General features: G+C 42.0%; 1 protein-coding gene across 1 annotated transcript in view; it reads right to left on the reverse strand.

Annotated features, from left to right (window-relative positions):
- LOC111157537 (ring finger protein 175) overlaps nucleotides 1-18,856 on the reverse strand; it is a 42,699-nt gene extending 23,843 nt beyond the window's left edge. Inside the window, exons 1-3 of the mRNA XM_022519039.1 lie at nucleotides 18,791-18,856; nucleotides 12,366-12,403; nucleotides 9,507-9,648 (exon numbers count right to left, since the gene is read on the reverse strand). Of these exons, the coding sequence (XP_022374747.1) occupies nucleotides 9,507-9,648; nucleotides 12,366-12,403; nucleotides 18,791-18,856 (246 nt within the window). The remainder of the gene's footprint in view (nucleotides 1-9,506; nucleotides 9,649-12,365; nucleotides 12,404-18,790) is intronic.
- Between the last annotated feature and the right edge of the window lie 6,737 nt (nucleotides 18,857-25,593).

Below are 25,593 nucleotides of genomic sequence, written 5' to 3' on the forward strand. Positions count from 1 at the left end.
ATGGCCCTAAAGTCCTCATTTCACTTGTTTTTCCTTCCCCTTTCCCTCCTTGAGCCACTGATAGCCAATGGTCATATTATGATCATGCCAATGATCATTTTCTCAGAATGTATTATTGGAATCCTACAGCAGGCAGCCTTTTCAGATCAGCTTGTTTAACCAGGTTTCTTTCATGTCCTTTCATGGCTTGATAGCCTCTATCCTTTTACTGCAGACTAATATTCCATTGTATGGATATACCACAATTTGTTTATCTATTCCAATTTTAAAGGACAGCTTGGTTGTTTCCAGTTTTGGGTAATTATGAATAAAGGCACTATTAAATATTTGCATGCAGGTTTTTGTGTCAATGTAGACTTTCAGTTCAACTGGGTAAACACCTAGTAGTGTGATTGCTGGATCACGTAGGAAGACTACGCTTTATGGGAAACTGCCCAGGGGACTTCCAGAGTGGCTTTAGCATTCTGAATTCCCACCAAGATTTCCTGCTTTCTGTATCCTCATCAGCATTTGGTATTGTCAATTTCTTTGGATCCTAATCATTCTAATATGTATGTATTAGTATCTTGTTATTGTTTTAATTTGCAGTTTCCTAATAACATATGCTGATGAACTACTTTTCATATGTTTATTTGCCATTTGTATATTTCCTTGATGAGCTCTCTTTTCAGATCTTTTGGCATTTAACTTATTTTCTTATCATTGGGTTTTAAGCATATTTGGGGTAACTGTCCTGGGATGGAAGTTTGTTTTGCAGTTATTTTCTCCCAGTCTGCTACTTGTCTTTTCATTCTCTTTCATAGTATCTCTCACAGAGCAGTTTAATTGCTATAAAATCCAACCTACCAATATTTTCTTTCATGTATCATGCTTTTGGTGTTCTAAATTCATCAAGATTTTGCCCCCATGTTATCTTCTAGAAGTTTATAGTTTTGCACTTTACATTTAGACCTGTGATCTACTTTGAGTTAATTTAACGTTTTAAAAGATTTTATTTATTTGTCAGAGAGACAGAGAGAGAGAAAGAGCGTAAGCAGGGGGAGCAGCAGGCAGAGGGAGAGGCAGTCTCCCTGCCAAGCAAGGAGCCCGATGCGGGGCTCGATCCCAGGACCCCAGGATCACTACTTGAGCCGAAGGCAGATGCTTAACCAATTGAGCCACCCAGTCATCCCAAGTGGGATATTTTAGTGAAATATATGTTCCAGATTTTTCTCTCTCTTTTTTTTTTTTGCATATGGGTGTCCAGTTGTTCCAGCACCATTTGTTAGAAAGATTATTCTTTCTTCATTGAATTATCTTTGCCCCTTTGTCAGGGATCAGTTGACTGTATTTGTGTGGGTCTATTTATGGGCTCTCTGTTCTAGTCCATTGATCTAAATGTCTACTCTTTCACAAATGTCACACTGTATTGATTACTATAGCTTTACAGTAAGTCTTGAAGTTAGGTAGTGTCAATCCTCCAACATTGTTTTCTTCAGTGTTGTGTTGCTTATTCTGGGTCTTTTACCTTTCCATATAAAATGCAGATTTAGTTTGTTGATATTCACAAAATAGCTTGCTATGATTTTTGATTGGGATCAAAATTGAATCTATTGAATCTATAGATCAATATCTTAACGATATCAAATCTTCAATCAAAATTGAATCTATTGAATCTATAGATCAATATCTTAATGATATCGAATCTTCCAATCCATGAAAATGGATTATCTTTCCATTTATTTTAGGTCTCCTCAGTTTTTGCATATACATCTTATACATATTTTGTCAGATTTATACCTAAATATTCCCTTTTTGAGTGCCATTGTAAATGGTATTGTGTTTTGATTTCAAATTCCAGTTGTTCATTGCTAGTATATAAGAAAGCAATAGACTTTTGTATATTGACCTTATAACCCGCAACTTTGTTATAATCAGTTAATAGTTTCAGGGTTGTTTTTGTTGTTGTTGATTCTTTGGGGTTTTCTACATAAGTCATGTCATCTGCAAACAAAGATGCTTTTATTTCTTTCTTCCCAATCTGTATTTATCTGCCCCCCCCCTTTTCTGTCTTATTGCAGTAGCTAAGACTTACAGTGCAATTCAGATAGGAGTGGTGAGAGGAGATTTTCTTGTATTCTTCCTTATCTTAAGGGGAAAGCAACCTGTTTCTCATCATTAAGTGTAATGCTAGCTGTAGGGTTTTTTTTTTTTAAAGATTTTATTTATTTGACAGAGATCACAAGTAGGCAGAGAGGCAGGCAGAGAGAGAGAGGAGGAAGCAGGCTCCCTGCTGAGCAGAGATCCCGATGAGGGGCTCGATCCCAGGACCCCGGGATCACGACCCAAGCCAAAGGCAGAGGCTTTAACCCACGAGCCACCCAGGCGCCCTGCGTAGGTTTTTTTTTTTTTAATAGATATTCTTTATCAATTTGAGGAAGTTCTCTATTTCTAGGTTGCTGATAATTTTTATATGAATGGGTGTTGGACCCTGTCAAATGCTTTTTTCTATATTAACATGATCATAGACTTTTTTCTTCTTCAGCGTCATAATGTGATTGATTACATAAATTCGTTTGTAATTTTTGAACCAACCTTACATATTTGTAGCAAATCCCATTTGGCCATAGTGTATAATTCCTTTTATACATTGTTTAATTTGATTTGCTAGTATTTTGTGGGGGATTTTTACATTTGTGTTCATGAGAGATATTGGTATGATTTCTCCTTTTTGTAATATCTTCATCAGATTTTGGTATTAGGGTAATGCTGGCCTCAAAGAATGAGTTCTGATGTTTTCCCTCTACTTTTACTTTTTGGAAGATTGTAAATAATTCTTCATTAAATGTTGTAGAATTCACAATTGAAATCATCTGGGCTTGGTGCTTCTTTTTTAGAAAGATATTAATTATTGACTCAAAAAAATTTTTTTTTTTTTTTGAGAAAGAGCAGAGTTCGGTGGGGAAGAGGGAGAGAGAGAGTCTTAAGCAGGCTACAGGCCCAGTGCAGGGCCTGATGCGGGGCTTAATCTCATAGACTTGAGAGCATGACTTGAGCTAAAATCAAGAGTCCAATGCTTAACAGACTGAGCCACCTGGGTGCCTTGACTCAGTGTTTAAAAATAGATATCCACCAGAGGCAGGAAGTATGGGGAGGGTTAAATAGGTGATGGTGGTCAAAAGGTATAAATCTTCAAACTTCAAGTTATACGATTAAATAAGTCTTGGGGATGTAATGTACACCATGGTGACTATAGTTAACAATAATATGTATTTGAAAGTTGCTAAGAGAGAAGATCTTGAAAGTTCTCATCACACACACAAAATTATAACTATGTGTAGTGATGGATGTTAACTAAATTTATTGTGGTAATAATTTCATGTCATATGCATAGATCAAATCATGAAGTTGCACACCTCACCTAAAATTAATGCAGTGTTATATATCAATTATATCTGAGGAAAAAGAGATATAGGCCTATTCAGATTATTCATTTCTCCTTGTGTGAGTTTTGGTATCGTTTATGTTTTTCAAAGAATCAGTCTATTCTATTTAGGTTATCCAGATTTGTGGGCATAGAGCTATTCATAATAGTCCATTATTTTCTTTTTATGTCCATAGGATCAATAATGATGACTCCTCTTTCTTTTCTGATATTAGTAATTTGTGTTCTCTTATTTTTCTTGGTTTGCTGGCTAGAGCTCTATCAAATTTACTGACCTTAAAAAAAAAAAAAACAGTTTTTGGTTTCACTGAGTTTCTCTATTGGTTTTCTGTTTTTAATTCAATTTTTGCCCTAATTTTTATTATTTCTTTTCCCTAATTTTTATTATTTCTTTTCCCCTGACTGCTGTGAGTTTAAATTACTCCTTTCTTTAGTTTCCTAAAGTAGATGCTTAACTGATTTTAGATCTTTCTTCTTTTCTAATATACGAATTCAATGTTATATATTTCCCTCTAAGCACTGCTTTAACTTTATCCCACAAATTTTGATATGTTGTATTTTTATTTTCACTTAGTTAAAATTATTTTTTAGTTTCTATTGAGTCCTTCTCTTTGTCTCTTGTGTTGTTTAATCTCTAAATATCTCAGGACTTTTCCAGCTATCTTTCTGTTATTGATTTCTAATTTAATTTTTGTGGTCTGAGAGTATACTTTGTATACTTAAATTCTTTAAAAAATTTTTTGGTGTGTTTTATGTCCTGAATGTGGTCTATCTTGGTGAATGTTTTATGTGAGCTTGAGAAGAATGTGTTGTTGGATGAAGTATTCTATAAATATCAATTAGGACAGATCGATGAATCGTGCTTTTCAGATCAACTCTATCCTTACCAATTTTCTGCCTTCTTGCTCTATCAACTGCTGAAGGAAGCTGGTGATCCAACTAAGCAGTGGATTTGTCAATTTCTCCTTGCAGTTCAATTAGTTTTTGCCTTGTATATTTTGATGTTCTCTTGTTAGGTATATACACATTAAGAATTGTTATTCCCTTTCAAATAACTGACTCTTTTATCATTATGTATTGCCCCTTTTTTCTCCCTGATGGTTACATCTGTATTCTTATGAGTTTCTTGTCAACAACATATAATTGGGTCTTATTTTTAGTTTTCATTTGTTTTATTTTTTATTCACAGTGACAATCTCTGTCTTTTAATTGATGTATTTAGACTATGTACATTTGAAGGGACTGTTCATATAGTTGTTATAGTTAGATATAGATATAGATATAGATACTATATTTGTAACTGTGTTCTGTTTGTTGCATAATTTTTTGTTTCTTTCTTTTCCTCTCTGCCCCACCCCCTTTTTTAGGCTCTCTGGCTTTAAGTGAGAATTTTATGATTCCATTTTCTCTCCTCTCTTAGTATATGTATTTTTTAAGAAAGAGAGAGAGAGAGAGCACGGGCATGCATGCACACAAGTGGAGCTGGGGAAAGGGGTAGAGAGAGAGGGAAAGAAAGAATCTTTTATTTATTTATTTATTTATTTTTGGAAAGAAAGAATCTTAAGCAGGCTCCATGCCAGCACAGAGCCCAGCACAGGGATCAATCTCATGACTGAGATCATGACCTGGGCCAAAGTCGAGAGTTGGACGCTTAACTGACTGAGCCTCCCAGGTACTCTAACTACCTATTTTTAAAAAAGTGTTTCAGTGGTTGCCCTAGAGTTTGCAATATACATTTACAGCTAATCAAAGTCCATTCTCAAATTATACTATTCTGTTTCACTGGTAGTGCAAGTTTCTTATAACACAGAAATCCCAATTCCTCCCTCATGTTTCTTCTAACACTGCTGTCATTCATGTCATTTACCCATATACTACAATCAACCAGTACAGTAAAGCCTTGAACAACATTGATTTGAACTGCATGGGTCCGCTTATATGTGGATTTTTTGACAGTACTGTATCATAAATGTATTTTGTCCTCCTTATAATTTTCTTTTTTTTAATTTTTTTTTATTTTTTTAAAGATTTTATTTATTTATTTGACAGACAGAGATCACAAGTAGGCAGAGAGGCAGGCAGAGAGAGAGAGAGAGAGGAAAGCAGGCTCCCCGCTGAGCAGAGAGCCCGATGTGGGACTCGATCCCAGGACCCTGAGATCATGACCTGAGCCGAAGGCAGCGGCTTAACCCACTGAGCCACCCAGGCACCCCCCTCCTTATAATTTTCTTAATAACATTATTCTTTCTTCAGTTTACTTTATTCTAAGAATACAGTATATAACATATAACATATCAAATATGTGTCAACTGACTCTTTATGTTAACGGTAAGGCTTCTGGTCAACAGGAGGCTATTTAGTAGTTAAGTTCTTGGGAAGTCAGACGTTATACGCAGATTTTCAACTACGTGGGGGTTCAGCATCCTGCACCCTTCTGTTGTTCAAGGGTCAATTGTACATTGTTACAATTACTACTTTGAACAAATAGTTATCTATTTGGTCAATTAAGAATAAGAAGTATCTTATTTTATCTCCATTTATTCCTTTTCTGACACTCTATTTCTTTATGTGGACTTGAGTTTCTGACCTATATAATTTTCTGTCTTTCTGAAGAATTTCTTTTAACATTTCTTGCAGTCAAGTCTACTATTAATGAATTACCCCCTTTTTTTTTTTTTTTTGTTTATCTGAGAGAGAAATTATTTCACTTCCACTTTTGAAAGATAATTTCTCTGGGTATAGAAATATAGGTTGGTGGGTTTGAAAAAGGATTCTTTTATTAGTCAACTGCTTTTACAATGTATGGCTAAATTTGTGAAACTGTTTTATATACATCAATTTCTCTTGAATGCACTCAGAGTCAACTAATGGTACTGAACATTCATTATATATCAGTCACCAAGCTAGAAGTTCTCACAGGAAAATGTTTCTGAATCACAATAACTTTGGAGACAGGTTCCTTTCTTCAGTAGTTCCATTTTGCAGATTAGGAAACCATGGTTCAGAGATATTTAAGGAACTCATCCTTGATATGAAAAAAAAAAACAAAAAACCTAGTGAGGTTGTATTCTAGTCTCTACTCCACAAATAATTATTTATATAAACTTGACCAGGTTATTTAATCTCTCTGAACTATAATTCACAAAAGGAATAAAAAATAATTATCTCCCAGGGTAACTTAATGTATAAAAAGCTCATTATCACAACTATAACAGTAACAGTAATTTGTATATAAATTTTTATATTTAGTAATTTATATATAATGGTAATTATAATTAACATGTTATAAATATTAATATATTACTAAGATACTGATGGAGATTACAAAGTTACATAATAGAAATAAATCCTCGTATATGGCCCCTTGTAAAAAAGAGCCAGGAACTCATGAATCTTGTAACTGTGTTCAAAGCTCTCTGTAGCTCTGCTAGGTGTCACATAATCTTAGGTGCCAAGAGAAACAATTTAAAAGTTAGGTTCTCCCTGGATGATAAGGCTGCTCAGGTCAGCATTTGTGAAAACATGAGCATATCAAATTCCATCCCAAAGTTGAGAAGTATGTCAGGCAAAGGGGTTTTTTTTGATATGGTTCACGCAGGGTACGGTAAGAATGCTGGAAACTGGTGCTAGAATCAGCTACTGTTGCTCTGGAAATCATTTCCAGATTCAGGGCTTGCAGGTACCACCAAGAGTTCCTGAAATGGCTGTGTTCTGATGCCTGGATCTGGCACTGAACCCTTAAGAATTGCAAAGTATGGGGCAAATCTGAGGCAGCAATACAGGAAAGATCAGCCTCATATGCTGGTTCTCACTTTGAGCCAAATATTATCAACAGAGACATGCAGGGGAAAGGGACTGCTCCACTCATTCCTTTGGGACATGCAATAATAGATATAGATGGACTGATGGGCAAAGGAGTACAAAATATTCTAGAAGCCAAGCATGTCTATGAGCTAATCTAGGAGAGTCCCAAAGGGCCACCATGAGACCCAAATAGTCCTTGACCACTGTTGGGTATCTTTATCTAGGATCCTGGCTTCGCTAACATGCCGGGCAGGATCACTCTACAAGAGGCTTCTATCACAGGCATCTGGTCACCTGCAAGGGGTTCGCAGAGCCCCTCTGGGTAACCATAAAACAGAGGAGCTGTGTGATAGAAGAACACAGAAATAGCAACCTTGGAGAGCAGAAGTTGGGGGATTAAGGGAGTCCAGTTGTTGGTGGGGGATGGGGTGCAAGCAAAAGTAACAAGCCCAGAAAGTTATTTCAGGCAGCACAACTTGTGGCAGTGAGCGACAGGAAACAATTTGGGAAGACCAGCTACCCAACACTTGTTAAGCTCAGGGATGTCTACCTGGTGCCAGTGTAGCTTGAGTTATCAAGGGTTCGAACCTCCAAAGGCAACAAGTCCTTCAAGTGGCCTCTGATTCACAGGCTGATCTGTCTGTGGCTAGGTAGAATCAGTGTGTGAGCCCAACATTGACTGGTGTTGTGAAATACGTCTTCAGAGAATTGACAGAGGGGCAATTTCTCCAAATATAAGACAGGGACAAATTCTTCTTGGCATAAGCTACCTCGAAAATCATCAAATAAAAATGGTGGAGGAGTAGTGGGACATAGTGCAGGTCAGCTGGCTCACGAGGCATTTTCTTTCAGGAGGCTTTCTATATAAAATTTACACCAGAGTTGTTATGGAAACTGAGCATATTTTGAAATATCTAATCCAGAGATCATTATCAGTTATAAAGGAATAATGGAACAGGGCTATGAATGGTTTCCTTAAGAATCCAGTTTTCTTCTTACTTAAGGACTAGAGAAATTCTGAATATTAGGTTATTTCCATTTTGCAGATGAGAAAACCATCGTTGTTTTATTTAAGAAGCTTTTCTTTGATATGAGTGAATAACTTATGAAGTTTTATTCCAGTCTTTTTCTTTTAAAAACGATTTGTTCAAGTACTATATAGAGGATGTTTATTTTAATTGATAAGACAGTGGTACATAGCAGAAAATTAGTGTTTGCTTAAACAACAAAAAGACAAGATTTCCCTTTCTAAATAAAATGTGTAACTTGTCTAAACTTAAACATTCTACAGAATTCAAAAGAATCCCTTTAGACCCTGTGCTACACAGGGAATAATTTCTATAATGGATAAAAATAAAATACAATAAAATACTGGTCTAAGCCAGTACTTCATATGTCACAGCCAAGTCTTCTTATATAATGACCAGTCTAAGACCCAGAACCAGGTGGAGTGTTAAATGAGGACCTTCTTTCTTTGCAACATACCCAAGTCTAAATGATTGGTTCTCAAATGTGGTCTCTGGCCAAGAGCATCAGCACCACCTGGGAACTTGTCAGACACGCAAATTCTTGGGCTCCTATTGAATCAGAGACTTTGGGGATGAGACCTGGGAATCTGATTGACAGTCTGATTCACCTCTCCAGGTGATTCTGATGCACCTTAAGATTTGATAACCACTGCTGGAAACATTACAATGGCAAGATCTCAGGCTATGATCCTGAGGCCCCAAGATGGTAAGGTTCTCATGGACACGCTCAAGTGGGATTGGTCCTTGCCAACGGGATCATGCTTTGTGTTGCTGAGGTCAGTATAACATTTGCATTAACCCATTTCCATGGATATGCCAACTATTGATGCCAGTTGAGTTTATTGCTAATTAAACAAAGTTAGCCTCAATCTTTTGTTGCTGCAGTTCCTAATCTGCCTTTTCCTAGGCCACTCGCAGAAGTTGATCATGCTAAAGGAAAACTAATTCACTTAAACCGAAGTTTCTTAGTCTTACCACTAGTGACAGGAGGAGCTGTCCTCTGCAAGTTTAGTGGCATCTGTGGCCTCTACCCACCAGATGCCAGAAGCATCTCCCATCTGCCTCTCCCCTCCCACTAAGGTGTGACAACTGAAAATGTTTCCAGATGTTGCCATGTAACTCCTGGGGGCAAGACTGCACCCTGTTGAGGGCCACTGACTTAAACCAAAGGGTTTCCTTCAAAGCAGTGAGAAAGAAAGGATGCAGCAGGAAGAGGAGCAGGCTTCCAGAGGCCCCTGGGGGCAACTCACATTGTAGGACCGGCCATGCCTTTGTCTCCACTGTACCAGCACTATCTGGGCGATGACCAGGGTGCAGAGGAAGATCAAGATCATCTCCACGTGCATGGACTCATGGCCCCGGTGCGTCTTGTGTATCCTCTCCTGCTGCAGGCTGGAACCAGCAAATGACGTCATCTGAAAAAGCCTTCAACCCTTGCACTGCACATTTAGGGGAACAAAATGTCTGGGCTTGTGGAAAGCAACTGGAGATTTCAAATGTAGGGGGTTTTAAGTTTGAGTACAGTTTTCCTAAGGTTTTCTTGGTTTTGCCTTTTCTCTCAGGCTTGAGGAGGGGGCAGCAGAGAGGAGAAGCTTGAGTTCATTAGGGAAACCAATTCCTCTCACCCCTTAGCTAGCCTGTGTGGTTTGGGCTTTAGCCTTGTCCTTTTAAGGGAAATTATGGGGCCAAGAAAGTCACTGATGGGCTCTGGAAAGACCTGGGTGCCAGTCCCCAGTCCGGCACGTCATCGTCATACAGACTCGCAGAAGTCACTCATCCCTCCTGCACCGCGGTATCCTCCTTTGCAAACTTAAAATCGTCATCCCTCTGTACCTCACAGGATTGCTCTAAAACTCTAAAGCCCATGTTATTTGTTCTTAAATGAGGAATAATAATGATTATCAGGTTAAATCATATAAAATTACCATTTTTGAAATTCAAAACAGTAAAATAGTGGTAATTCCAAGTAACTTTAAATATTCTTAAGTAAAAGGATATACCGCAATGGTAACGATGAAGAGAAACTTATCCAAAGGACTCCAGAAAACTCCTCAGTGAGCTGTATACATTTTTTTTTTCATTATAAGGGGAAAGAAGAAGCCCATGTATTATCTTAAGCAGGTACAAACATTCAGTTGATGGCTGAATGTCTCAGTTTTTAGATGAACTCTTGGCTTTGCATAAAGGTAGAGAAAACATGATTATAATACGTCATCTGGTTTAACTTCCCATTGCCGAAGTATCTTCAGAGGAAACCTAGAGCAGTGGTTCTTGTTGTTGGCTGTAAACTGAAAATCACTGGGGAGCTTTTAAAAGTCCTAAGGTCCGAGCTGTGACCAGATCAATTAAATGACCTTTTCTGTGCCTTACATGGGCTGAACCGTGCCCACCCCCATTCATATGCTCAAGTCCTACCCCCCAGTTCCTCAGAAGGTGACTGTATTTGGAAATAGGAACTTTAAGGAATTAGCTAAGGTTTAATGCTGTCCGTGAATGGGCCCCAATCCAATCTGACTGGTGTCCATCTAAGAAGATTTTTATATATAAACTCACATGGAGGGAAGAGTGTAAGGCAGCTGCAAGCCAAGAAGGGTTGGGAGAAACCAGACCTGCCGATACCTTAAACTTTGACTTCTTGCCTCCAGAACTATGAGAAATGAAATTTTTGTCATTTAAGCCACCAGGGCTGTGGTACTTGTTATGGCAGTTCAACTTCCACATGCGATTTTCAGGTGCAGCCAAGATTGAGAACCACTGGGTTAGAGGAAGAGAGAGCAGTCCAGGGTCAGGATTAGGGAAAATGGGAAAATTATGAATTCTGCCAATCAAGTACTTTATAAATAGTGGTTAGCATTACCTTTCGCTCTGGATGGGGCACCATCAGTCACGAAATCTCTTGAAGTTTCACTTATGACTGGATATAGCGTGCATTTCCTGTACTGATCAGAAAACACTGCAGGGTACTATTCTGTGCTGTGAGACTGTGACCTTTTAAAGGCACTCACTGGGTATGTGGGCTGGGTTCTCCCCCTCTACCAGTAATTTCCACCACTACTCTGAAGAGTGAAGTACCAAGTGCTTCTGAAAAGGGCACTGAGGGTGCCCCCTGCTGGACAACGTGTAGCAATGAGCCTGCAGAGCCTAGTAAATACTGCCTGAGTTCTCCTTTGAGATGGAATCTTAGAACCTGGATGCTGGGAGGCACATTAGATGTACTCACACCCCTACCTTTATCAAATGAAGAAGCTAAAGTCCCTATCAGGTAAGCAACCTTAATAGAATTACATTGTTAATAGTCTCTGTGCTGGAAGCTGAGCTTAAGAGATAAGAATGATTTTCAGAAACTCATTAAAAAAATACACTTGTTCCTTTGAAGAAATGGGAAGTGAAGAAAAATTAAAGGGTACAAGCACTTACAGTTTTTACAGCCCCCAATCCTAAGTAACTATTTAATATTCTACTTAGTGAACAAACTTTCAACTTTGGGCAGGGAGACAGAAAAGTGACTTTATAATCGTTCTAAAATAGGGCTTGCATAGACATAAACTATGCTTTATGACATGCATCGACTTTGTGTATATATATAATGAAAACCTATCTCAAATGGTTAACCTGTGTAGAATTACTTTGGAAAGTATAAAATAGTGTGCAAATATAATAAGTATTTCCTATTTTGATTAGGAATACACTCATCATTGATTACCATAATGCAAAAAAGGAAGAACTTTTCATTTTTATTTTATTTCTTTTGGTGCCCACAGGGCCCTAATGGCCCTATAGTAAGTACTAGAACACAGGTGAAACAGCATATATAGAAAACCAGATGTATCTTATGCCTAAAATAAATACTAACTTGACATTGCCCTATTTTGAAGGACATACAAATCCAGTTTTGGGGGACTGTGTGGGGCACACTGTAGGAAACAGATGAAATCCAAGTGGTTCAAGTTCATCCTATCAGTGCACATGCATGCTGTGCTAACCCACCTTCTGTAGCCTGAGACATTTACAAATAAATCATAGCTTCATTTATTTTCTCCAACTGTTAAGGTTGAGATGGAATTTTTAGATAACAGCTGTAAAAAAAAAAAAAAAGACTCATTACTTACTTCCACTCATCATCCGCAGAAAGCTTTGTGTGAGAGATCTGAAAAAAAAAAAAAAAAAAAAAAAAAAGAGCCCTTTTCAGAATTTGTTTTTTTTTCCAGCTTGTAATGTGCAGAGAGAAAAAATGAATACAATGATAATGATGAGGATGAGGATGATGATGATATTTTCAGAGACATCTCTTTTCTAGTAGTAGTTCCCTTATTTTACAATATTTTTCTCTAGGGTGAAGTCTACTTTTTGACATTTTTTTTTTTTGGTATGTTACTAGGCAAGCCCATTCAATATCTTACAAGAATTTATTTTGGAAAATAAAGTGACACTAAAATTCATCTGGAAAAATAAGCATATAAGGATAGCCAGGAAAACTCAGAAGAGTAAATACCAGAGAAGTGGCCTACCAGACACTGATATACATAATAAAGCCACAGAAATTAACTTCCTATTACTGGTCCAGGACTAGAAAGATAGATGAGTGGACAGAACACAGACAGCATCCAGGAACAGACCCAAGTACATATGATAAATGAATCACTTCAAATCAGTGAGGAACAAAAATGGATTGCTCAACGAATGTTGCTGAGACAAGTGGTTTTGGAAGAAAATATAGAACTGTATCCAAACCCCATCTCAAAATAAAGTCTATGTGGATCAAATATTTAATCGTAAAAAAGAAAGTCTTGGGGCACCTGGTGGCTCGGTTGGTTAAGCGTCTCTTTTCAGCTCAGGTCATGATCCCAGGGTCTTGGGATCAAGCCCATATCAGGCTCCCTGATCAGTGGGAAGTCTGTTTCTCTCTCTGCTCCTCCCCTGCTCATTACTCTCTCTCTCTCAAACTCTCAAATAAATAAATCTTAAATAAATAAATCTCTCAAATAAATAAATCTCTCAAATAAATAAATCTTAAAAAAAGTCTTAAAAGCACTAGAAGAAAATATGGTAAATGTTTTAATAATCATGTAGTAGACAAAGTATTTCCAAGTATGAGGTAGAGACCAGAAATTATAAAGTTAAAAAAAGCAACAGATTTTTTTTTTCTAGGCAGAATGAAAGTTGGAGCTTTATTTTGAGGATGACGGTGGTTAGCCAGGAGGAGCTCAGGGTCAGAGCCTTGCCTAAAGGGATGGTGGAAAACTTGTGGGACTTTGGGGAATTTGGTTGGACCAGAGACCAGGTTGGGGTCACAAAGACAGCCTCAGGGGGTCCATTGAGAGGGCTAGTTGAATCTGTAGACCTCAGGGTCCCCAGCACCACCTTCTCTTAGGGACAGTGAGGTGGCTGCCTGGGCTAAGGGACAGGCAGGCAGAGATAGTAGGGGAAAGGGTACAACCCTTCACCCCATAACCAGTGTGGCAGGGAGGGGATGGGGCACAATCACTTTCTTACTGTGGTAGGTGAGATAAACGGGGTGGGATGCGAGGTGGTCCCTGCATTCTCCTGCTTCTGAATTTACCCCACCCCCCCGGAAGGGCTGAGGGTGAGAGGGGGCATCCGTGGCATTGGGAAAGATAAGGTCCTATGAGCACTGGAATCTTCTGGGAGCTCGAGAACCCCAATGCCCTGATGTTGAGCGCCCCCTCCCCCACTGGGAGGGTCCACCACCAGTTCCTGAGAACAGTTGAAGGTTGCTGCCTCTGGAGAGTGGGAAATCAGGAATGGGAAAAGGTGGAGTGGTGACAGGGGTTCCATTGTGTTTTTTTGTTTGTTTGTTTAAGTCTTGTAGAACTATTTGACTGCTTAAAATGTGGATGTACATAATTTTAATACAAATTAACATTAAAAAGAAAAAAAAAAGTAAGATGATAAGGGGAAAAATGTCTAGCAGCTAGTGCCGATGAGGGAAAATGGCTTCCTCCTGTCCTTCAGATGCACTGTATACATTAAGACAGTTTCTCTGAACAGATTAGGTTAGGTATGTCAAAATTTTAAGTGTTCACTTATCCTATGTAGAATAGTCTAGGAATATTCTCTCACAAAATGACGTGAAAAATGCACAGGGAAAAATGACACAGGTGTTTGCATAGTTTTATTTATAATATTGAGAAATTGGCAACAATCTATGTGTCAACCCACGCGGGATCGGTTAATGAGTTCTGATATAATAAAGGAAATCTATTGGGTCTTTAAAATGATTGTTCAGATCTATATTTCTTGATATAGAGGTATCTCCATGACATATTGTTAAGAGAAAAAGCATGCTTTAGAAACAGTTGTATATACTGTAAACCTATTAATGTAAATACAGAGTTGCACCGAATCAATAAACATCCAAAAGAAAGAGGTGTCCAGAATGATCACCAAAGTGCTAATAGGAATGATCTATGAGTGCTGATGTCTGCCGGACTACTTACTCCTTTTTTATACTTACTTTTTTATAATCTGCATGAACATATGTCACTTAAATGAAGAAGTCATTTTGAATCTGCTTCTCCTTTCTCCTTCTTGTCTGTCATTGCCAAATCCTTTTTTCCCTGCTAGCACATTCTTATTTACCTCTCCTCCCCTTTTTGTTCACTTCTGAGCTTCAGATTCTTCTACCCAAGTGCCTTCTACAGATTTCCACTTGGATGTCCCTCAGACACACAAACTCAACCTGACCCAGACTGAACATATTTGTTTCCCCCCAACCTACTTCCATTTCAGTTCCCCTTCTCACTCAGCAACTCCATATCCCATCTATCCGATCATTCAAAACAGAGATAGGGGGCACCGCTCTTGACCCTAACCCTCCACCACCAACCCAGTACCCTCCTGCTGACCTTACAAAAATACCTGGCAACCCATTTCTTTCCACCTCAGTGGCCTCTGTGCCAACAATTTTCTTCATTCATCCAACCACTATCTATTTACTACCTCCTGGGTGCCACACACTGGGATAGGACCTGGCATATGATAAAGGTGAGTAAGACAGAAAAGGTTTCTGTTCTCATGAATTAAGCCTTGTGTTCTAGAGAAAGTATGGACAATAAGCAAGTAAGGAAAACAATGACCTAATGCGGTAGATTCTATGAAGAAACAAAATGTTGTGTGTGGTAAAGAGCCAGAACAGGAAGGGGCTCTCACTCTTTAGACTGCTTGGCAAGGGAAGGCCTCCAGCCTGGTGTGCAGTGTTCCCTCCCCACCCCGGAGGTGCTTATGCCTTTACTCCTTTTCTCCCTTCAAACAGTGAGGGTGATCCAATGACAAGCAGACTGGTCCTATCTGATCCCCTGCTCGAAACCCAAGTGGCTGCCCTTGTCACTAACAGGACTCCTGCGGTCCTTGTCAGCTTCATTTCTCTCCACAGCCCCTGAACAGCCTCTGGTCTAGTCAAGCAGAACCTTCCTTCCCCTGAATGCTCTTCTCTGTCACCCAGACATGCTTTGGGGATGCCCTAGATTCCACTTCCTCCAGGAAGCCTTTGGGGTTAGGTACCTCTGGTAGATCTACTGTCCACTGAACACTGCCACCACAATGCGTGGTCACTGGTGATTTATTACTTGTATTACCCCACCCTGAAAACCCCCATCTGACACAGCACACACTCAATCAATATAGAGTTGACCTTTGAACAATGTGGGGACTAGGGGCACCAGTCCCCCATATAGTAAAAAATGTGGATATAACTTCTGATTCCCTAAGGCTTATCTACTAGTAGCCTGTTGTGGACTAGAAGAAGCCTTCCCAATAACATAAAAAGCTGATCAACACATACTATGTATGTGATGTGTATTATTACTGTATTCTTATAATAAAGTCAGCTAGAGACAAGAAAATGTTACTAAGAAAATCATAAGGCAAATGCATTTACAGTACCACACTGCCAATAATCCGTGTACCCGTAGACCTGTTGTTCAAGGGTCAACTGTATCTGAAAACTGCCTCCCTCCCAGCGCCAGCCCTCCTCATTTCTCACCTCAGCTGCTGCCTCCAAATGGGTCTCCCCACTTTCAACTCTTCCCTCACAAAAACCCATCTGTTAGAAAAATCTTGCTAAAATGCTTGGCAAAACTGGAAGAGTGAACTCAAACTACTGGTGTCCCTGATACATAAGTGAGGGAGGTACGGGTGTGTCAGACTTGGAGGGCCGTGTTTAGTGATACGGAATCCATGTCACTGGATGGACTGGAGTGGGAGGAAGGGGTTGTGTCAGGCCTACTCTAAGGCAGAGAAGATGTTGGGGTAGAGGTGGGTCCTCTGGGGGAAAGAGAGGTTGCAAAGGAGGCCTCAGACAAGAGGAAACTGATGAATCCACTCTGCCTGCTTTCTTGCACCCCAACTTCGAGGAGTCGCAGGAGCAGACATGGTGTAGCTGGCTTGCTCTTGTGACCCCACAGGGGGTCTAGCTGGGGAGGAGGAGGGTTTTACTTGTCACAAAGGGGTAACACAGGGAGCTGGGCAGACTAGAGTCCAGATCATGAGGTTTTATGTTCATTACTCACTCACATATTTGTCCAATAAACATCTCCTGAGGCTCTGCCTTTTGCCAGGCTCTGTGCTGGGTTCTGGTAATACAGTAGCCAGCAAAGCAGATCAAGTGCTTGCTCTGCTGGAGTCCAAGGGGATGGAGGTTCTCAGAAAAACAAGTACACAAAGAAATACGCTTCAGGGGGTGATAAGGATGTTGAATGAACCTTAAACAGGGTAACGTTTCGAGTCAGGGTGCTGTCATACACAGGGTGCTCCATAAATTCTTATGGGGTTGGGGTGCTCAGTAACCATATCTATTTCTCCTTTATTATCCGCAGCTTTTGCAAAGTCCGTTTTAAACTAGCACTTCTCAAACTTTGATGTGCAGTCAGCCAGGGGTTCAGTTAACACACAGATTTTAAGCCAGCAGTTTTGGGGTGGGGGACTGAGACTCCATTTCTAATTGGCTCCCAGGTGACACCTTGGCTCTTGGTCCCTGGACCACAAGGCTCTGCCATGAGGGATTAAGGGAAAAGCTGTGAGTTCCCCCTAGGAAAGAATTAACAGGGGACCATGCCTCCTGAGGGCAGCAGGCAAGGCAGCGATGGCAGCCTTAAGGGGACAGCAAGTATCAGCTGCAGAACTGACTCTGCCAGACTTCTGTCCTTCACAGCTTTTAGACTTCTTCATCCATAACCTGCTGTGAATGATATGATCTGGTTCACAGGAGAGTGAAACCAGCAAGTCAGCCAGGGAGTTCCCTTACAGCTTCCCTATTTTAGAGAATAGATCCCCAATGCATAGTGTGTTACAAGATTTGTCATAACCCAGCTCTCTCTGCCTACAAGGATTCATGAACCCTGGATTTCTGCCAGGATCATAGAGAATATTTACTCCTACCCCTACCTTTCTCCATGCTCACCTCCCAGCCCCCACCAATTTTTTTCACCTCCATGTAATTTCATATTCCTGTTTCCTCCATGGAGAATTCTCATTTCCCCTCATGGCCACATGGAATCTCATCCATTCTCCAAGGCCCTGCTCCCAAAAGCCATGCCATCCCTCCCTCCCCCATCAGCCCTCCTCACCCTCCCTGTCAGAAGCAGTTCCTTGCTTCCTAGAAAGCCTACAAAACTTCACTCCAATCTCTTATGGGGACAGTAATCTCTTCCTATCCTCTATGAGTTATTTTATCCTTGTTATACTTTCTTCCCAGGATGCGAGCTCCAGAGGAAAGGTCTACCTCTAACTGCTTCTCCTTTACCCATGCACAGTTCCTGGTACGTGATCATGGCCTAAGAAGAGTCCATAAATGAAATATAGTAATGACTTGGATTTGAAATCACCGAAGGGCTCAGGGGAGGGCAGGATGTGAGTAGAACAAAGTGCTAGCCCAGAACTTCTCTAACCTTGAATGAACATCAGCACCTCCTGGTAACTAGTCAGACTTGCAAATAAATGATCAGCCACTATCCCTGATATCAAGAATTAGAAACCCTGGGCATAGCCCAACTATCTGCTTTTTAACAGGCCTTCCGAGTGATTATGATGAACGCTGAAGTTTGAGAACCTCTGAGAACCATAAAGTCAAGCCTAATGTACACCCAGCACCCTTCAGCTGTCGTCTTCCAATGCCCACGGCCTTCGCCTGGGCCCTGGGGCTTCTGTCGGGGAGAGGGTGGAGAGAGGGGCAGCCAGTATGGAGGATAGGGAACGGATAGGGATGAGTCCAACAAGGGTCCTTCTGGAGGAGACAAGTGGCGGCGGGGGGACGAAGTTGGAAGAAGGAGGGGTAAGGGAGAAGAAAGGGGAGAAGAGGGAGAGGGAAAGAGGGAAATGGAGAGGTGGAGAGGGGTTCGACTCCCATGGGGTGGGGTAGGGTGAGGCGAAGCAATGAGCACCTTCCAGAAAGGTCATCCGTCCCTCCATCCCGCGCCGGGGCGAAGGACTCGGAGACCTGTCCGCGCGGCCACGCAACCCCCGCGTGATCCTCGAGACTCTAGCCCCGTGTCCTCAGACTGCGCCCCGCGCCTCATACCTGCTCGTGCTGCGGAGGCGCCTCCAGCACCCGCGCCGCCTTGCGCACCGCGGACCCCGCGGCCATACCTCCGCCGCGGCGCCCGCCCGGGGCCGCGCAGTCCCTCGCTAAGCGCGGGCCGGGAAGGGTCTCCTGGAGTCCGCGAGGGGGCGCTCTGCCCTGCGAGCGCGGGGGGCGAGCTGTGCGTGCGGCGGCCCCGCCCCGGGCCCTGCGGCAGCGTGCGCAGACAGCCTCCGGGAGCACCGCCCCTCCGGCCGGTGCCCGCGCCCCCGCCGCCCGCAGAGGCGCGGGCTCGGGATCCTCCTTCGTGTTACTGCCCGGGAGATCCTTCAGGGATCTTTCCCTCTGCGGTCCGGCAGTCGTCGGCCACCGTGGCTCTTGTCGCGTGCGGCGCCTGGCTCCTGCCGGCGGTTTTGTCACCAGGTGGCAGGGCTGGACACCCCGCTCAGAAGTAAGGTGGGAAGAGATGTGGGGAGGACCGAGAGTGGGAAGTGGAGAGGAGAGAGAGGGAACGAAGGGACGTTTTCTCCCGGCTCTTTCCTTTAGAAGCCTTTATCTCAAGACGGGAGTTCAGGTGACTCTCCAAAACCTGGGAGGCTGAACTTCTGTTGCATCTCCGGTTGCGTTTCTGTTCCTGGGCCCATCGGCCCTTCTTCACTGTTAGCTGCAGTTTTAATAATCTGGAGAGGTCCCTGTTGAAGTCACACTTGCCTCCTCCAAAGATGACAAAGGAGAGAAACTCAACTGTGGGGAGAGAAGGCAGACACTCTGGGCCTTTGTGCTGCTCTGCTCCTGCACTTCCGGGTGGGAAATCATCCACAACTTGCCTTTGTCTCCTCCACCTTCAGGGGGCATTCTCCTTCCCCTCAGCTGTAGACCCAATATGGATTCATGGCTGGGAACAAGCTGGAACATTGGTGGAAGCCTTTAGGAACGCATTGGTAGAGCAAGAGACAAAAAGGGAATATGTAAGTAGATAGACTGACTTACAAAATATGGCTGGCTCCTTTCCAGTTTGTGGTGGCTCACAGTTTCCAGGAGCTACAAGGAGCTACCAGTGGAGGCTTACCAACAGATGGATACATCTCTGCCCTTGTAGAACTTCTGGTCTAGCATGGCATGGAGACAAACATCCAGGACGATTACCTGGTAAGTTAGTAAGTGGTAAGTGCTTCCTCCTCCAAGTGCTTGACCTGTGTCAACTCATTCAGTTGTCACAACAAGGCCACCAGGTAGGACCAGGTTTTACAGGAGAACATTGAATCACAGAGAGGTGCAGAAATCTGCCCAAGTTTCAAAGCTAGTAGGTGGTGCAGTGGGAATTTGCTTTTTGGCTTCAAGGGTGGGCAAGAGGGCTCAACTATGGCTCAAGCCAGAAAGCTGTTGCTATAGTTCAGTTAAAGACAGCATGGCGTATGTGAGTAAGTATGTGCAGGGATGGGGTGGAGTGGAGATGGAGAGATGTTGATAGAGTCAAGAGATCTAGGTGATAAAATCTGTAAGACTTACTGATGGCTTCCAGGCTTGTGGCTCCAGCAGCCTGGAATTTGGGCAGGGGTGCTGAGAGCAGGAATATTGAAAGAGCAGCGTATTTCTGGGAACAAAGATAAGGAATTCATTTGGACATTTTGCCTCCCTTCCCAGCTCTTGGCCTGTTTTCCTGTGGCAAAGACCTTTTTTTTTCTCCCCAGTCCCTGATGTCCTCAAATTCATCTGGGTTCATCTAAATCAGCTCCCTCCGCACCCCCCCTCCGCTGGTTGGTCGGAAATAGAATTTCCCTATCCTATAAAATTCTGGCTCATTATCGTTATAGAAGTTCTGACTCTGTGGTATGAGATTCTCTTCCCTGGTTGACTGACACCAGAAACATCTACAGGTTTCACTGGAGACACATGTGAGCCCACAGGGAGTCATCTTCCTTCTGATTTCAGCTCAACAGTCATCAGGGAATAAAACTCAAAAAGTCCATTTCTTCCCCACTGGTAGTGATGGACTTGCTCTGGTCTACTGTATCATATCTGGTTCTCTTTCATGACTCATTTCCAGATATGGAACTAATACCTTGTTTCCCAGAAGGGTAACCGCCGCTTTCTGAAGGGGTTCAGCCAACCAGAGTTAATTTCTTCGCAAATTTGTTTCCCAAATCAAATGCTTGGCAACTGACAGTCATAAATCCTGGAATAGATCTACAGCCTTCTTCTCACTTAGCACTAATATCTTCAACATATTAGCCATAGCTCATGCATCCCCCTGTTCTGTCTTGATGTAGAGCCCTGAGATGATTGTAGTGATGTAATGAAAGAAATGAGCTAATGCCATAAAGGTGTTTGAAAAACAAGGTGGATTCAAGAATAACTAGAAAACTAAGTATGCTATTTGGTGCAGGAATAGTGAGATAGAACCATGGAGCAGACCAGAAAGCCCTCCAAATAAACACATGGATCTATGGGAAACTAGTTTTAGGGCAGGAGTGCTAAATCAGCAGGGATACATAGACTATTTAGCAATTAGCTTGCCATGCCAAGACAAAACAGGTAGTTTAACAAGCAAAACTTGTGGAAGACAATTTAAAAGAATAGCTTTATTATCTCAAGATAGTGAAGAATATATTAAACAAAACTCAAAAAGAACAAATCATAATGGAAAAGATTAGTAAAACTGTCTATGTTAAGATATTAAACTTCTATAAAATAAAGAGTTGACATTAAAAAGATGCAAACCAGGATGCCTGGGTGGCTCAATTGGTTAAAGCCTCTGCCTTTGGCTCAGGTCATGATCCCAGGGTTCTGGGATCAAGCCCCACATCAGGGTCCTTGCTCAGTGGGGAGCCTGCTTCTCCCTCTGCCTGCTGCTCCCCCTGCTTACGCTCGCTCTCGCTCTCTTTCTCTGACAAAAAAAAAAAAAAAAAAGATGAAATCTATTAAGAAAAAAAATAAAGCAAGCCAAGGACCAAGAGAATTTATTTGCCTATATCTAGCTGTCAAAGAATTAGTGCTTGAAAAAAATAGAACTGTAAAAACATTAATTTTAAAATGTATAAATCAGGGGCCCCTGAGTGGCTCAGTGGGTTAAAGCCTCTGCCTTCGGCTCAGGTCATGATCCCAGAGTCCTGGGATTGAGCCCCACATCAGGCTCTCTGCTCAGTGGGGAGCCTGCTCCCCCTGCTCCCCCTGCCTCTCTGACTACCTGTGATCTCTGTCAAATAAATAAATAAAATCTTAAAAAAAAAAGTATAAATCAGTAGAATGTGGGCAAGGGATAGAATCTAATTTTAAGAAATAAAATCATGAGACATTTTGTAATTTTAAGGGAATTAATTACTGCCTTTATGTATATGTGAGTTACTCTAGAATGCACTTTACAGGAATGCCTTGTGTATGTTAAATTACTTATTGCAAAGTGGCTGCCTTCAGCCTTCCTATCAACTTCTGACCAGCACTCATTAACCTTTCCTTTCTGCTGTCCTTCTCAGGACAACCCAGTTGCTCTGGACTGAGGGTGCCACCTGATGGTTAGATCTTATGGAAGTCCTCTCTGTTGTCTTACAAATAGTCTTTTCCAAGTAACTTTCTTTTTCAATTTACTCCTTTCCTCTTTTCTCATGTGTTTTTCATATTTACAGATAAAATACATATATCTGATCCTTAGCCTCATAGCTAGAATGGGTGATTTTGAACGTCTTTGACCGGGTGTGGTATTGGTCACGCACATTCCCCCCAAAGGGGGTGGCAATAGTAGGGTCAGTCTAGAGGTGTCAAATTAAAACCATCCAGGCGATGTGAGTATCCGAGAGAGCTTGTCTGGTCTCAGAAATCAGTGTGAAAGTGGCACCAAACCTTCTGCGCTTCGGTGAACCTTCGGTGGCCCCTTTGGGGTCAGGGGCAGACTGGGTTGTAAATGAGGGTAATCATGTTTGAAAAGGAGAGGGGCATGGAAGCTAGGTCCTACCATTGCTGATGAAACGGCTACATAGAAATACTCTGGCTAACTTTTTCAGTCATCCTCCACCTGCTAACACCCCTGGGTGCTAGGTTAGCCTTCAGCTGCAGACACTGGTCTCTTAGAATTGGGGAGATCCTGTAGGCTGGTCTGATTCCCACCTGTGGGGGTTCCTGACTACATTCCGTGTTCCCTGGACTCTCAGCCTCACTGAATAGACATTTTCATCCTCCGTTTACTAAATGTGCCTGTGCTTAAACACTGCTCCTCAAGACAAATGAAAGATACTCAACTTTATTATTTCATTCTTTAAAAAAAAAAGATTTATTTATGTATTTGAGAGAGTGTACATGTGCATGTGCACACAAGTGGGGGGAGGGGCAGAGGGAGAGAAAAGGAAAATCCCAACCAAACTCCCCACTGGGTGGGGAACCCGAGGTGGGGCTTATCTCACCACCCATGAGATCATGACCTGAGCTGAAATCACGAGCTGGACGTCTAACTGATTGAGCCACCCAGGTGCCCTGTTTATCTCATTCTTTAGTTATTAGTATTGTAGTATAATTGCCCTCTACTGTTTTTTTGGCTAAAATGTACAGAGTGTACCTATATTATGATTACAGGGAGTTTTGTGAGCTGGCGTGTGGCCCTAATCACCATTTATAATATTGCTTCTTTGGAAAAGTGCATTCTGCCTTTCAAACCACAGACTTCCAAATGCACATTTGGAACACAATCCGTTTGTGAGTTGGGAACCCTCTGTATTAATGTCTGCTGGCCCAGGGCAGTCCCACAACCAAAAGACATGTGGTTTAAGGTTCCTGTAACAGCCGGTTCATTTAAATAATGTTTGCTGGAGCTCAGTTCAGGTTCTCAGGTTTCTGGTTAATTTGGAAGAGGGGCGGCAGCAGAGTCCCAGTGTTCAAACAGCATGTGTGGGACGCCCCACTCCCTGTAGAGGGATGACACATTCCTGCTTTTCGTGATTTACCCATAGGTTTCAGGATTGAGCCTCTTCTGAGGGCAAGCTTTTAAGTTCTGTTGAACAATTGATCTTGAAAAAGAACTGCTTTTAAAAACCAACTCTGCTTTCCAGGATGGAAGTTCAGCTAGGGTCATTCTCATTTATTGAGTTCAGGGGCCCTCTCAGTAGGAGGGAAAACCACATATGAGTCCTTGATGGGGCTCCTTGCCCTCCCCTCTCCTTGTTTTCCTTTCCTGGTGTCTCCTTTAAGATGTCTCCTCTTCAGTAAGTTAGAAGCCAGACAAGCAAGCCAGTCTCTACTGTCCTAACTGTAAAAATAAGGTTAACATTTATGAAATGCCCACGGTGTGCCAGGCCCTGGGCTAAGCATGCTACGTATCTGGTGTCATTTCATCTTCAGAATGAGCCCCAGTGACAGGTATCACCGTCCACATTTTACAGATGAAGACATTGAGTTAGAATAAGGGAATTGCTTTATCTAAGAATGTACAGCAGCAACCACTGCTCTCCTGGCTCCCTAATCGCTGGGTGGGATGGGAGGCTTTATTGGGGGTGACCCCAGGAAACTTGGTCCTGGAGTGGAAGTTGTATTTGTCATTTCTAGTTGAGACCAAGGACCTGCCATCCCAATTCCTACACCTCAGGTTAATTGCCAAGACCACAACACACCCGTGTTCTGCAAAAGTCAACATTCTCATGGAAGAGAAATACGAATGTTCCTTTTTTCCTCTTGACTTTAGATATTTGTCCTGCTTGGGGGCTTGAAACAAGATCAGTCACAGAAGCAAGAGGATACACAGTTACTTTTTGCTGGAGGTTAAAGCCCTCCAGGAGGCACTCCTGGTGTTGCCACCCTCCTGGCCCATGATAATAGCTACAGCTTTTAAAATGCCTGCTAAGGCCAAGCACTTTCTTTATACGTAATCCTCAACCTACCCTCCAAGATAGGTGTACTATTATTATCTTCATTCTATAATTAAGGACAATTAAGATCACTTCCAAGCCATGGCCTCTGCTTATAATGCCCTTTGCTTTTCTCATTTGAATCTGCAGAAGTCGTCCCACCCCATCCCATCCAAAAGCCTGACCAGCTCTGTTCTCTCACCAGACTCTCCCCAGATCTCCAGTGGGGAATACATTTCTTTCAACCCTGCGCAGCACAGCTTTTCTATTTGCCTCTATTCCACACTGCCTTGTGTTCTAGGTGCTGTTACATACGTCTCTACGAGCCGCCAGCTGCAAACACAGGAGGAGCAGAGACTCTGTTCTCATCATCTTTTCCCCACTGCTGTGTCTAGCACAAACCCTGGTCTGGGCCAGATTGAATTGATGGTGTGGTCCCAGTTCCAGGTGCTCCTGTGTGTGCCTCAGGCGTCTTCCTGGCTTATGGTGGGCGATTGGGGGCAGGTGGATTCCCTCAGCCTATTGCCTATTGTCCCTTGGGGAAGAAGGGGCTGTTGTCACTGTGGCCGCAGCCCTTTGCTATCTACCCATAACAGGACCATTGAGACCTCTGCACACATTTGAATATAAACTTAAAATACAAAAAAAGAAAAAAGGCCTAAATTGTGCCCTTAACATAATTCCATGCAGTCCAGATATACATCTACTACTATTTATTTTATGATGTGTCCTTGTTAATCAGAACGGGGACCCACTTTTGCCAACACTTAGAGATGCTGAGATGTGAAAGGGAGAAGGAAAGCAATGTAAAGGGTAAGGTCTGGGTCTGTTTCTTTCTACCTGTTACCTTAGTCTTGTACTGAATGAACATAAATTTTCGTGTCTAACCACATAACTGCTAAGAATATGTGTCACATATGGGTGTTGGAGATGAATTGTTTTCTAGTTTATTCTGTAAGTGCAGTAATCCTGACA

Source organism: Enhydra lutris, unplaced genomic scaffold (assembly GCF_002288905.1).
Source record: "Enhydra lutris kenyoni isolate GAN:26980312 unplaced genomic scaffold, ASM228890v2 scaffoldscaffold3, whole genome shotgun sequence".
NCBI classification, from domain to species: domain Eukaryota; kingdom Metazoa; phylum Chordata; class Mammalia; order Carnivora; family Mustelidae; genus Enhydra; species Enhydra lutris.